At 45.3% G+C, this 14,919-nt stretch overlaps 1 protein-coding gene across 1 annotated transcript; it reads right to left on the bottom strand.

The window, feature by feature from the left end:
* Window positions 1–515: 515 nt before the first annotated feature.
* Window positions 516–10,869, bottom strand: LOC133012086 (BTB/POZ domain-containing protein KCTD16-like). The gene is made up of 2 exons (XM_061080052.1): window positions 10,047–10,869; window positions 516–967 (listed from the first exon to the last, which is right to left on the bottom strand). The coding sequence occupies exons 1-2, from the start codon at window positions 10,867–10,869 to the stop codon at window positions 516–518; spliced, it is 1,275 nt and encodes a 424-aa protein (XP_060936035.1).
* Between the last annotated feature and the right edge of the window lie 4,050 nt (window positions 10,870–14,919).

Below are 14,919 nucleotides of genomic sequence, written 5' to 3' on the forward strand. Positions count from 1 at the left end.
GTGTCGTCAGTGGAGTATAGTGATATTCCATTGCTAACTCACAGCACCATCTGGGTACATCCATTAAAAAAAATCTATTGAGGGCATTTGCACGTACAGTAGGTGAGAGGTTGATGAATTGAAACAATGTTGCCCCTGAGGTTGCTTTGTTGCTTCATCTAGTGATATAGTACAGTGGCCTTTAGCACGCCTGGCTCCCAGCTCTCTGAAGTGGGGCAGGGTTAGCGATCCAAGCCCCAACAGGAGTAACCTGATCTATGCATGTGTATATCATATTCAACACTGTGCATACTTCACAAATTAATGACTTGCTCTGCCTTGTACTGTGTGTGCTCCTCTAGTCATGCTGGCAGGGAAAGTGGCCATTGTTTTTATTTTTTTTTCTCAGTACAGTGTGTGTCTTCGAGGGTGCAGTCTATTGCAGATGCAGTAAATACTCTTTATTGATGGTGACACGATACTTCAGCACCGTCTCTCTTTACTTCTCCGGTCTTTTCTCGTCTTCACGATCGCAGTTAGAGACGATACTTTCTCAGAAGATCTGATTGCCACATGTACTTCCTCTCCGGAAAGCGATCTGGAATCCTAATGCGCCGGAAGTCCTGGATGCATTTATCCAGCTCCTGCTCTGGAGTCATCCTGTCCCTATTCGCTTTCCTCTTCGCGGCATCTCGCTCCCGCACCCCGAAGGTTCTCACGCGGAGCATGTCAGTCTTGCGGCGCATCTCGGCGTGCTGCAGCATGTGACCTGGTCCTTTGGGCATGGGGCGGTCCAGCGTCTGGACGTTGGTCCTCCGTCTCACAGGGCCGCAGATCACGGTCCCTTGAGGGGAGCTGGCCTCCGATTGGGTCTCGGAACAGGAAGTTGAGAGGTCGTTGACGGAAGTGCCGCTTTCGCCTTCGCGCTCACTTTTATGGCTCTTGCAGCAGCAGTCGCAGTGAGAGGATGACCACTTTGAGGGCCCACCTAGGAAACACACACACACACACACAAGCTCTTGTCAGTCGTTCTGACCACATTAAATTTCCTTTTACAGCAAGACCCTCCTTCGTGCAGAGAGAGAGTGCAAAGTAAAGTCTCGGGGTGGTGACAGATTCCACAACTAATCGAAAGAAACAGCTACTGTTGAAAACAAATGCTGACAAATGCCTACACAGCATTTTCAATGTCATACAAATATCTTCAAATGAATATCAAATGAATGTAGTGTGTGCGTCTGTGTGTGTGTGTGCATGTGTGTGCATGTGTGCGTCTGTGCATGTGTGTGTGTGTGTGTGTGTGTGTGTGTGTGTGTGTGTGTGTGTGTGTGTGTGTGTGTGTGTGTGTGTGTGTGTGTGTGTGTGTGTGTGTGTGTGTGTGTGTGTGTGTGTATCGGGGAGTATTTAGGGGAATACAGATGTTAAACCACTCAAGTTATTGGGTTTGACATTAAATAGCTGAATCTGAAAGAGCTGCTGGGTTGTGCATATTGCCTCCCCTGATAAGAACTACCTCAGGGCTTAATGCACTTTACCATGGCTACCTACAGAACATCTTATCCATTTCCTTAGTCAAAGCTTGTCTTAACACCCCCAAAAAAAAACGTTAGCATTGAAATTTCTTATTAGAATTGTAACCTGGCTGTCAAGAATGTGGTGTATAATTTTCTTTTTTTCAGATAAGTCATATAAGTGTACAAATGTACTTTGTCTTTGAGGGAGGAAGAAAAAGGAGTTAAGCACAAAAAGATATATTTATCTTGGGCAGTATCAGAACCAGGTCAGTGAACAGTGAAGTGAATAGATGTACCTGCAGACCCTGCGGGTGTCCTGATCTCCTGTCACGGACTCGAGGAGCAGGGAACCTCGTGTGAGCAGGAGATTTTAATGGTCTTCATTCTTCCCCCTGTGCCTCTCTCTTGTCTCATCTCACATCCTCCTACACTTCTAATTACGAACCAGAAACAGCGTATAGTGCCCACTGGCTTGTGACAGTGTTCAAGTAAAGACAGCAAACACAGTCGCTGTTTCATTTCCACAAATATCCCTGAACTCTGCTCTCATTAAATTCTACTAAAAGGTAGAAATGTGCAGTGTTGAAAAATGCTTTGCTCGCTGCAATATAAACAACAGTGCATGGGAAATAAACTCATGTGCACAGACTCTAAAACCCTCTTAATGGGTTTTCCCAATGTGATGATATAGACTCGATACCAATGATATCTAAGAGGGAGCAATAATTTGTCCATTACCTCCTTTCAGAGCAGGCACCAATTTATACTGAGCAGAGTTCAAGGGGGATTTTAGCCTCTCTGTGCACACTGTCATAACGACCTTATCTCTGGCGTGATGATTGCATTGGGCTGATAGTGAGAGAGTCACTAACAGCTTTTTAATGGCTAATCCATGGGTAAAGAGGCCAATCAGTGCACCAATTTCCCCGCACAGAAAATGATTCCAGCTGGATCCAGCAGACGAGCAGCACCAGGCAAATGGATGCAGGCGCTTCAGCCGGGAGGATCAAGAGAAGGGAGGCTGAGTATTGTTTCTAAAAGGCTGGATGCTGAAGTCCAGAGGGGAAACCCAGTTAGGAAGCGAGCCAACACCCAATAATAGCAGCATCAAATTTTTAGGCCATGCAGGAAAATGGCTTGTATTAAAGCCACTGACGGGCTGAGAGGCACCTGGGCTCTCATTGTGTTGTAGATGAGTATTTGTCAGAACAGAGCGGCGACATGGAAATGTACACAGATTTATTTAGTGTTTACTGTTAAGTGTTATGGACTAAAGAAAACATTGATTTGTTTTTACAGTCTTCAATGCAAAAATAAATCTATGCGTGTAGGACTGAATCCCAGTCAAGCTTTGACGTCCCCATCATCGGCAGGAAACAACTAAGAGCCTTGTCAGGAAACACAGCCACTCTTGGGTACACATAAACAAGTTGCTGTGTATCATACACTTTGATATCTTTTCAGGGAAGCCATTGATTGGATTGTGTTTTCCTCCGACCTATACAGTCTGTCTAAGATATCATATTCCAACCACATTAAAAGAGCAGGGCTGGTCCTCTGGCCGGGCTCAGGCTGCGTGTGCACTTCTCACAAACAACACAGAGAGAGGGAAGGAGTGGAGTTCTGTGCGGGAGCGTGCAGGCGTGTCACCCAGGGTGTTGTCAAACTCGGCTCTGTATCTAATGAAAGCAGCGATGTTTGTCCGCGTGCCTGAGAGACTTCACTTTTATGAAAACTCGACCGGACGTTTGATTAAATGACAGGTTTTCACCCGTTTAGCTTTTAAATGGCAGGAAAGTAGGACATGATGAGAACTGAAGGCAGGGAGCTCTGACAAACTCAGATCCAAATGTCACTGAGTTCCTTATCAAACGTGAGTGTATTTCTTTTCACCAGTGCTCCTGAACTGACTCATCAGGAGTGTATGATGTTTGTTTCTGTAACGGCACAGCAGCTTTGGGCCCAAGGCAAGTAATCTGAGAGCGGGTCGGTGCCATCACATGCTGAGGCAAAAAATAAATAAAAACAAACAAGAAAGACCCAATCAATCTGCAATTTTGAGTTGTTATTGTAATACTGCACATGACCAGGAGGCCAGTTTCATTTATTTATGCCGAATTGAGCTGTCCGCCTCTCATAACTGAGTCTCTGCAGTGAGTTCTGAACACAACGTGACATTTCAGATCCTGGCTGTCTGGTCCAGACAGAAAAATAAAACAGAACTTCTGAATTTCTCAAACAACTTCAAACAACTCCTAGATCCACTTTCATCACTGCTTGCTATTTGTCCAAACAAAACAAATCCTGTGAGGCCGAGTGACGTGAATTATAAATGCTTCGGTTGCTGCAGGGTTCCAGTGTAAAATAACTTTTTTTTCGGACAAGATAAGGAGAAAATCATGGGGGGGTGGAAAGTTCAGCATGAGGCTTGGTTGTTTCTCCAGCGAAGAAAACAATTTTTCTTTATGTATGAGGGGTAATTTTGTGTGGCAGGTTGAATATGCATATTCATCCTGCTAGACAGGGAGTTAATCTCATACGAGGGGAGACGCTCTGATCTCAGACACACTCTCATATTCTCCAGCTCCCAGATCCAGTTACACAAATAATTTTCTGGTCTGCCGCTGCCCCAGGAAGAGAGTGGTTTACATGCTTGTTAGCTCACAAATTAGGCCAGCGTGTCCTTGCAGCAGGAAAAAGGCTTGTCTTGCAAAGGCAGTGACTGTCCGTACAGAGAGAGGAAAATCCATTTCACCAAGATAGTCCTATTCACTACAAAAGTATCACTTCAGCAGTTTGTGTCCACACAGCCTAACTGATGGATACAGCCAGCCGCTTGCCAGATGTAATAATGTGCGGAGTATCTGCATGCATTTGAATTTGTCGATACAATTCCTCAAACCCTCTCCATCAAAACAACCCTCATCAGCAGCAGTGAAGAGAAAGAAGTGGTGAGGAAAGAGTCAGGGAGCTTCACATGACCTATTTCAAGGACACAGAATCTCTCATCGTCTGCCCCGGCCTAAATGATCTGCTTTCCACGAGGAGAGTGACAGCTCGGCTGGCTGATTGTTAATGACAAGCGGTCGCTGTCCCCTCCCAGAGTCAGAGGGTGGCTGCCCGCTGAGTGGCTCCCTGACAGGGGGATGAACAAGCAACGCAGACAGATAGAAACGTCTATATCAGCCTCTCCCTGCGGGCCTGTCCCCTGACCCAGCACCGTACCCCTCCGCTGCACAGGACGGGATGATGCAGGAGGAGACAGGTGAGAGAAGAGAGAAACCCTCCTGAGTCTCCATAGAGCTCTCGTCAAAACCTTGACGATGCCTCTGGAGACGGGATGAACTAAAAAAGGGGAATTCTGATGTTTCTCTCCCAGTCTAGTAGGTCATATTCAGAGAGGAACATGTAATGCTAATATGCTCAAGCATCCAATATGCTACCATTAACTCCAACAGAGCTTTGGAGCTAACTTTATCCACTCAGTCTAATACGCACAAGGTCGCACTTGCTGCCATGAACCTTCACCCTGAGTTATGTCTGTCTTACAAAGCGTCCCCTCAGTGGATCCCCCGTCTTCAGAAAACACTTAGCTCGGCCCACAATGTGAGGAGTTTCTCGACCCAGGTAGCCATTAGGTGCCACTAGGGGGGCTGGCGAGTTAGATGTCAGAAGGTAAGAGCAGTCATACCTGTTCTCTTACAGCTGCACTGTGCACAGACAGCAGAACCAACACTAACTCTAATGACAGCTGAGCAATGACATTAGGTCTTAGTTTCTTCTTTTAAAGGATCATACTGAAAGTTAAAACAGTTCCATGTTGAGATTTAGTAGTGCAATGCCCATAAACTTGCCCGTTTGTAATGGGCTGTTTGTTTGGCCAGTGTTAAAGCTCCGGAGCTACTTCAATATGTTGTCACTTTTTAATTGTTTGCTTGCTTGGGCATCGTGCGCAGAGTCTATGATGCAGAGTGAAGAAAGAAAACTTTGTGTTCCTCCTACCTGGTTGATCTACAATGAAGAGTTTATGTCAACGATTGTCATTAGTAAAACTAAATTTGCTTTATAATACTGTGCCTGTGTGTGTCTTTTGTTGATTTACTTAACTAGTGTTACCGTTTCCTTTCAGAGGTCTGTTAATCAACCGATACAATCTTCAGACCCAAGTTCACAACTTTACAAAAATATAGCTCTGTAGTTCAGCTCCATATGAAGTTTATTAACCCCAAAAAACATGTGCTTTTTCTTTGGAGACAACTTGCCAAACAGGAAGTAATTCTGTCTGTCTGTCTGTTAAGTCCGATGTTGACTGAACTAGTTAAGTTAAAAGTCAAAATCATCTGGCACGGTTTGACCAAGTTGTCGATACCTGCTGTAGATCTGAGGACAAAGAAGGAGACATGTTCAAGTCCGTCCACAGTCTGAAAGCAACCTGCCCTGCCCCCCAATGACTGCTACAGAATGCTGGTCATCTATCTACTCAATAGTGAACGTATTGGATTTCTAAATCACACCGAAATCAGCACTGTACTTCATCTGGCAATTTAATATGAGACATGCCAAGTGCGACAGTTCTCGAGATATGTGTTACACATACAGACAGGCACATGCTTGTGGAATTGGTATAGGAAGATATATTTTTTTTCGTTCATGAAGCCATATTAATATGATACGTAAATACTGCTGGAGATGAGCAATCAATCAATGTCTCTACTTTTATTGTCAAAATTGCCTCATCATCACTGGGTAATGAAGATGGGACTGTCGTTAAAACTCCCCTTGCCGATGTGTTCAAGGAGGCGGCCAACATCTGGGATTTGTGAGTGAAACATAAGACAATCAATGAGCGTGTGCAGACAATCTGAGAGAGTTGGTGTCAAGCATCGTATTACATGAAAGAAACTGAACCGACCGATCTGCGCTTAACTAATTCTCCGACATCATTTCAATGCTGAACAGTGAGATGAAATGGAAAACAGTGGCTTCCTATGGATCAATGCGAAACCTCGAAGTGTGTTTCGGAAAGCAAACAGCAGCAGTGGCCAACTTTTCCCAGTAACTGACCTAAAACGTGAAAAACCACCTGGGTGCTCCTCAAATATTCAGCACACACTGCTCCAAAGAATGATTGATTTCACAAACTGCATTTTCCTTTTGCATCTGCACCTTTTCAATAAACTCAGATTTACTCCCAAGGTGAGCCAGATTGTGTACTTGAACTAATGCACTGCAGAAGGGTCTGCAACTATATGGCACACACACGCCTGTGCTTTACTTCGGACCATTTCTCTGCCCAGCTGCTCTTCAGGACGTATATGAGTTATTCATGGGAGCGCCATTCATCTTATGTAGGCACTGCCAATCCATCCAGACTCCAACTAGGCTCTCTGGGAACTCGTAGACGGGCCAATCTCGGCCTCCATTACAACCAAGCAATTGATTACTTTCCCCCCCGTCTCTCCCAGCCGTCTTGTGGCCATTATTCAGGAGCCATTGTGGCTGCACGTCATCTCATTCACAGCCCAAATGAAGACTGCAGAGTTATATTAACAGAGCACACCTGGCAAGGATAATCATTTTCCATCTTGTATGTGTCTCCCATTTTTGGACAAGACTCTTCTGCACAGAATAGGACATATGAAACTGTCTCGGCTGTTAACAGAACTGATGTTCAATGATGATTTGCTCTGCCGCTGTGATGTGGAGGCTGGAATGTCAAAGCAGGTTATGATGGGATTTATTTGTACCGGATGACGACTAAAATTCATCGGTGAAGTGACTGAAAGAACCTATTTTAAAGTATGGCTTGTATCTTAAATGGCTCTTAGAATAGCTTGGCATTTATCTCTCTCCAAATTGCAGTTCCAGTGGATGAGAGGAGATGAGGAAATATTTTGGGATCACAGATTGCTTTTAAATTAGCCAACACTCTGCTCTTTCCCCAGAGATAATTGGCAATGAAGAGACCGACTCCCAAGCGCCAAGTGGGTGGTTAGAGTTGTTAATCACTATAACAATGATACTGTCACTGCCAGTCAAAAACCAAACGTCATTTTTACGTTAAACAACCTGAATTCTATATCTATATCTATAATCTGACAGGATTATCATAGGATGGAAGCCCATTTCTGACAAGAAGAGGGGAAAAGGTCATGTTTCTGTTTTTGAAAGAGGCTCAATGGCAGAAATGGTAGTCTGCATGTTTCATATTCAAAGCAGCAAAGGATGCTGCAACCGCCACGTGTTTGACCAAACCAGCTTCCTGCTCCGTCCTGTTCCCTGTGATGTATGCAGATAATTAGTGTTAATATGTGTCTCTCGTGCTCATTAGTTTATTCAAAGGGTGAAGAAGTCATACCAGGTTAAATGTGAATTATTCATCATGGGCATCAGGTGCAGAATCTCTTGTTCATGATGAATGCTGCGACACTGTGGCCTCTAGAGGAGGGTGCCCTCTCCCTGAATGTATCATTTGTTTCAGTCTGAGGGAGAAACCAAGAGCAAATGTCCAACCGGGGCGGGAGTGGATAATAATAATTGAGCGTAGGGCATCTTAACTTTACGAAAGTATGACTCGCTTCCCTGTTTAAACGCAAAATACCACTGTGTAAAATGATGGATATCTCCTGTGGGCACTTTGGGAAACTGTAGACGGCTTAAACCACAGAGTCAGTGGAGTCTGTAGAAAACAACTGATCCACTGAACAAGAAGAGCAGCACGCTTGATGCTAAGGAACTGACAGGCTGGAAGACAAGTCTCTCTCTTTTTTTACTACACTGCGCTGGGTTGTTCTTTTTACAGTCTTGACAAACCCAGCCTGTATCTTTCACTCCACTTGTGACTGGATAGGAGGAAGCAGGGGTCTGAGGAGGGGGGGAATAATTGACAGAGCAGTGAGATGTTCGACTGAAAACAACAAACAACCACAAAGCACATCTGTTCTATGACCCCCCCCCCTTCAAAAAAGGTGCACTTACGTGTGTATTCTTAGTTCAGGACTATTTGCCCTAGGCCAGCCAGTGTCCCACATTCACAATCAGGTTAGACGACTAGTTTTGAAGGAGGATGCAGGCCGCTGTGCTGCTGTGAAGCAACGGCTCTCACGTCTGTCTGCGCCTGACGTGTCTATCCATCATCCTTGCGATAAAGTAAATGTGTGTGTGTGTGTTTTCCTTCACCCTCTCCTCCTCTGATCACCTTCAATGAAAACCCAGCCTCTCTGTCTTCCGGGTGTCAGCACCCAAAATCATCCCCCACGCCTCTCCCTCAAACTCAATGAACTTTCTTGTCCGATACTTGCTTTAATCTATTTTTGCTCTTTGCCCCCCCCTCTCTCTTGTTTCTGCCTCAGTACTTTCTCCCCATGGCCAGGCCTCATGCAACTTTTACTGTCTCATCCCTCGTGCTCAGCCACTCTCTCCTCCATCTGCTCTCCTCCCTCTTCTTCACTTCCTTTCCGCTGGCTTCCTTTAATTCCTCTTTTATTTGCCTCCCCTTACTCTGCATCTTTTTCCCCTCTGTGCTGCACTTCTTGCGGTGTCACCAACCTCTTCCCTCCTTCACACTCACATCTGTCCCATCACTTGCCTTTGTAGCAGGGCAGCGTCTTTTAATGTGGAAAGGGTGAAAACCCACAACATGCTGCAGATATGGGAAATCCCACCTGGCTGGATGTTAGCGCAGGTCAAGGGGTTATAAATAGCCTATAATGTTAAATAATTTGCAATCCACTAGTCATGTCTTTCTCTCGCACGTCCAATCTCTACCCACCAACTTGTTTTTCCTCAGCTCTTCCAGAGGAAGCCATTCAGAATAATGAACAAAGTGCTTTTTAATTGGCCATATGTTCCAACTCCTCCCTCTGCAGATGATGGCATGAACCACATTCGCAGCCATTGAGGCAATTTAGTTTGATGACCAAACTTTATCAAGTAAAAAATCTATCCTGATTCCAGACAATGCAGAAGCATCCATGGGAGATGCTGCGGCCCACAGTTGCTGTTTTATTCATAACCCATCCTTGGGCACAATCTAAGCAATAACTTATGTTTACGCATGACGCATGTGCACTTAAAGTGTAGCTACACGGTGACTCAACTCCCCATGAGGCCCGTGGGCAAGTTTTGCCTCTCGGCTGGGACACAGACAGAAGGTTTAGGTCTGTTCCACTTCAAGGTATGTGCAAGGAGTCAAGGAGGCAGGGGTCGCTGCAATGCCTCCTGGTGGTGTGAGCTGTACACCTCTCGCTGCAGATCGACTCTAAATCAAGACAGTTATGCAAACACGTAAAGATGGGCTTTCACATGGGAAACTATTTAAAGTCATCTTTTAACAAGAATATATGTGAAGCATCCTTCTCACGTCACCACGCTCTTCTTCCTACAGCCTGGATGTGGTTATTCAGAGGGAGGGAGGGGCACCTTTTTTTATTTATCACTTTTCACATAAATTGTTTGTGTTTAACTTCCCTGTTGTTTGCATTGTGGCTTCCGAAGGTCGAAGGCACTGATTTAATTCGCATCACTTCTATGGGAATAATTCACTTCACTCACGGTAGAAGATGTAGTGTGCGTAATTGGACCAGACCCTGTCATCCGCGTAATGCCCGACGGGGGACGCAGTCAGGGACGAGTTGCAGGCCACGATGTGGAAGCCGCTCTCTGACAGCATGTCGAACGCCCGCTCCAGGTGCTTGAACTTGAGGTAGAACCTGCAGGTGTAGCGGTCCGGTGGTCGGTCCGCGTCCCGGTTCTCGTTCAGGGCGTCTCCGAACACCTCCTTCGCCAAGCCGATCCGGCTGCTGACGAAGATCCGCGGCAACTTTTTGGCCTTTGCATCGGTGTTACTCTCCTTGCCCCCCGCAGCGCACACGGCTTTCAACGCCACCGTGATGTAGCCATACCTCCTGTCCAGGGAGTAAGAGGGGTAAAACCTCTGGTCGCTGCCCTGCGACGCGTCATCCAAATCACTGTAGCACAACTCGTCTGCGATCTGCTTTGACTCTTCGGAGCTCAAAAGTTTGACCAGATCCGGCAGCTGGAAGTATTCCGCCTCTCTTTTCAACCTTCCTCTCTCAGGGAAGTGGTCAGGCAGGACAACTTGCTTATCTCTGAGGTAATCCAATACATACCGGAACAGAAAGCCATCTCTGTCGATGAAATAGCGTCCTCTGAGGTCCCGGGCCAAGTCATTAGAAGACCCCTTCTTGTTGGAGAACAGCTTCCCAAGTAAGGAATTGGGGAAGCTCGCTAGTGTGGCATGGCGAGTGTAATACACCTGTCCACCCACATTCAGCTCAATGACATCCGATGGAGGGTTTTGCACCGAGCCTTGCTCTTTTGCAGGTTGCGTTTTGCAGTTTTCACTCAGTGCCATTTTTGCAGGACACCTGAGTCTCGATCACGGAGCGCAAATGTCCCAGGAGTTCAGGGTGTGGGTTGTTGTAGCTGCATGGTGTGGATGCACACAGACCCAGAGCACAGTCTTGGTTTCAGGATGCAGCCCTCACAGCCATGCAGCGTCTGAATGACAATCCCAAGGTGTGTCTGTACAGTATATATCCTTTAACCCCATGCGTAAATGTGCCTGTCCGCGGCGAATCCACAATCGATGATCATAACCAGCATCCTGTTACACGCACATCCACTGCGATGGGGCAAGACTGCGACTCCAAGGAAATACAATCCTCACTTCACTCCATCAAAAGAAGTAAAAATACATATTTGTCTCTCAAGTTTTTCCGTGGAACGATTCGCCCTCTTGCGCGCGTTCTGCCAGTTCGTTCACACCAGTCCAAGGTAAAGTGAAGGATGTGCCATGCATCACATCCTCATCTCCCTGCTCCTGAGCCTCGCTCCGGACGAGTGGGAAGCTGAAACCGGCTCCGAGGATGGACGCGGGACTCCAGTGCGCACCCGATTCTCCAAACTGCTGAGAGCGGAAACGCTGGGTCCGGCAGAGGGTTTAAGATAATGCTGCTCTAAGCTCTGAGAGAGTGAGATAGTGAGAGTGAGAGAGGGAGAGAGGGGGTGAAAACCGTCCCATGAAGTGATGTCTTACATCATCTTAAAGGAAAATGACATTTTTTCAGAAGATCCACATGAAATGGACTGATGTGCGTGCGTCTGTGCGGTTCTCCGGGAGATCCTGATCCAGCCACGGGCGATGGAGCATCTGGCGGAGCGGATTCAGGTCTAATGCAGCCTCAACATCCCGGCGCTGCGGATTTTAATCCCTTCTTCTTCTTCTTCTGACTCCTCGTTTTGGCTTTCGCATTTACATGTAACGCTTTTAGCTGACGCGCTTATCCGGGGCGATGGATGCAGGGGTTACATCCTCATGCAGGGTCTTGCTCAAAGGCTCATTGGCAGTGACAGCCACGCGTACACGACTCCGCTGGTCTCCAGGGATGCTTCAGACATACTTCTACTCCTTAACTCTCCAACAGGAACTCAAATATTAAATGAAATAAACTGAAATTTTCAAATCACAGTTTCCCTCTTGTTCGTCCTCTGAGCCTTTTGTCCACAGTATCACCTCAATGAGCAGGAACACTGTGACTGAATAAGAAAAGTGATCCTTTCCTCATCGATTTGACTGAGTGAAGTCTGACTTCAGCACCACGGACAGATCTCAGCCAACCACATACACACACACACACACACACACAAACACACACACACACACACACACACACACACGCACACACACACACACACACACACTCTCTGTCCTATTTTAAGGAAATAAAACAATTCACTGATTTTCATCCCCATGTGTCTTTTAATCTTTTCATGCATAATACTTTAGTGCATTTGGCTAACCCCCCACCCCCCGTCCCACCTTTAACAAGGAGGGGGGAGACAACTCCCAAATTCCTCTCAACCGAGTCATTTCATTCTGGATTACAGTAGAGCAGGAGGACAGGGGTTTGGGACTTGTATTTTTGCTCAGGGCCTGCTCACTGAATTTGTCATAGAGCCATCATATACTCCAAAGTGACGCCGAGCACTGTGGGGCGGAAAATCCAGTTTGGTGGAAGTGAGACGTGAAGCCGAATTTGCATCTTGACAATGCTTGTCATCATCTAGGTCATATGAGCTAGATGTGTTTGTAAGGTACATACAACAGATGAGGGAGTGAATTGCAAATATGAATTCAATATGATGGGGGACTGCTTTTGTACTGATTGGGTGGTTTGTCTCATATACAGGAGATATCAGGTACCTTATGTCCACATCACAGGCAGGCAACAGCCACATTGTTCTGTGTATCCTTTGTTTGTTTGCCTTTCAGCTTGTTTGTGTGTGTGTGTGTGTGTGTGTGTGTGTATGTGTGTGTGTGTGTGTGTGTGTGTGTGTGTGTGTGTGTGTGTGTGTGTGTGTGTGTGTGTGTGTGTGTGTGTGTGTGTGTGTGTGATGTGAAACAAGCCTGTCATAAATCAGAGGCTTTTCATTGCTGCAGTGCTGAGTGAGAGAAGGCGTTGATGATGGGAGAGCACCCTTGACTCTTGGTTTTGAGGAGGCAGCGGTCACGCTCTACCCTGCTAATTCAGAGTATATTGTGTTGGAGAGGGGTTGCTAAGCAGCCACGGGGGACTGAGTGGGATTCAAACAGTGGGGATTTAGAGCGACACTGAACATACCACTGATCTGCTTTTCTGTGATGCTGGGTTTTACAGCTTATACTATAAAGGATATTGTAAAGTTTTGTGGGTGAAGTGATCGTAACATTTAAGTGGGCACCTAAGAAATAATATCTAATATCATTCGGTGTAGTTTACGCTGAGGGATTTGGTTTCTAAATTCTCATATTGGTTGTGTGTTGGCTTTGTATAACAGCATAACTTGGAGATTATTACCTGTAGTCCCTGCTTGGGGATGATTCTGCTCCCGTATGTGCAATAAACCCTGTTTCTAATTCATCTCACTCATCCTCCTATTAGAGCCTATTTCCATGCTTCTTTGTTTTATTTGCTGCCTGTGCAATATGTACTGCCAGCTTAGATCCTATGTTTTGAATAGAGTCGAATTTCATGCAACTTCTGAATGATTAATGTAAATGTAAAGATAATGTAACCACAAGTGGATAATTATTTGGTTCTAGCCAAAATCCAATATTTGTGTTCAAACACCAGGAAATTCAAGCTTAGTGCAGATGTGAGTGGGTTTCAGGTTTGACAAAGCAAAGTCAGATCAGCCCGTTTAATTCTGTTCAAAAAAAGAGAGTGTGAGGAGAGAGAACACAGCTGTTATCACAATAGGCAGAAAAAAAATCATCTTCAACAGTAAGTAACATCTTATCTTGTTCACCATTCAGTAGATATATTTTCTCGGAGCTGTTTGATTATAAAACATTTTTTACTATTTTGCCCCATGAAAACTTTGATAAAGTAAAAACTTTGACTGGAGTTAATGGAATGGTTATGGGAAGAGAACAAGGACAGTAGAAATGGAAGGTGCTGTTATGATGCTGAGCCTGTTTGGGCCTGATTTATATTGTTAGATTTTTAAATACCAAAAGTGTAGAACCAATGACATTGAAGTGCATATTTGTGCTGAATCTTAAGTCGCACAGACTCATGTTGTTGGGAGCCAACCTGTTCAAACGTTTTACTTTTATGTCTGTTGATAAAATCACTATTTTCCCAATCATATGGCACCAGAGAAGGACGTAACATCACCAAAAATGGTTGAACTCTGCCCATCAGCTTCTAATGTCTAAGAGTTATTTTTACTGAGCACATTTCTGGACTTATGAGTTAAAGTGCAGGTCAATCAGATTCTGTGGCCTTTCCAATATGTTGTCATATAGGGCATCAATTCCAGCGCCACCATGTGGCTGATTGTTCTCATTTCCAGTTGTCTGTCCAAGCTTCATGTTTCCAGCTCATTCCATTTTATGCAATTTGAGCCGCAGCACAATGCACTAATAGGCCTCTTCCAGGTTAGAGGCCAATGAAGACATTTTGAGGCAGGTTAGGTGAGGTTCAAAATATTGACAAATATTATGATGAAATATTTATCAGTATATTTACAATTCTGGCCACCAAACATTGTTCCCCCGGTGTGTAGTTGTACAGATAAGCCTGGGAGGGTTGTGTCCTACAGAAAATTGTGCAATGCTACTCATCCTGCCTGACAAAAGAGGCCGAGGTGTAACTGGCATGGCTCAAGTAATGACATGTTATTTGTACATTGCAGACTAAATCATAAATTAATAGGATGATACAATAAAAACACCAACTCTGACCTCTCTTTGTGTTTCATTCAAATGTTTGGCCTACTTGCTTTATACAACTCAAAATGTGCATTTAAATAGTACGATGAAAAAGTGACTCTTTAATTACAGGACACTTCTAATAGCCTAATTAACCGATGCAGCCCACTCAGCGACACTGGGTGTCCCCTTGAGGCAATGTGGGGC

This window comes from Limanda limanda, chromosome 10 (genome assembly GCF_963576545.1).
Source record: "Limanda limanda chromosome 10, fLimLim1.1, whole genome shotgun sequence".
In the NCBI taxonomy this organism is placed as follows: Eukaryota; Metazoa; Chordata; class Actinopteri; order Pleuronectiformes; family Pleuronectidae; genus Limanda; species Limanda limanda.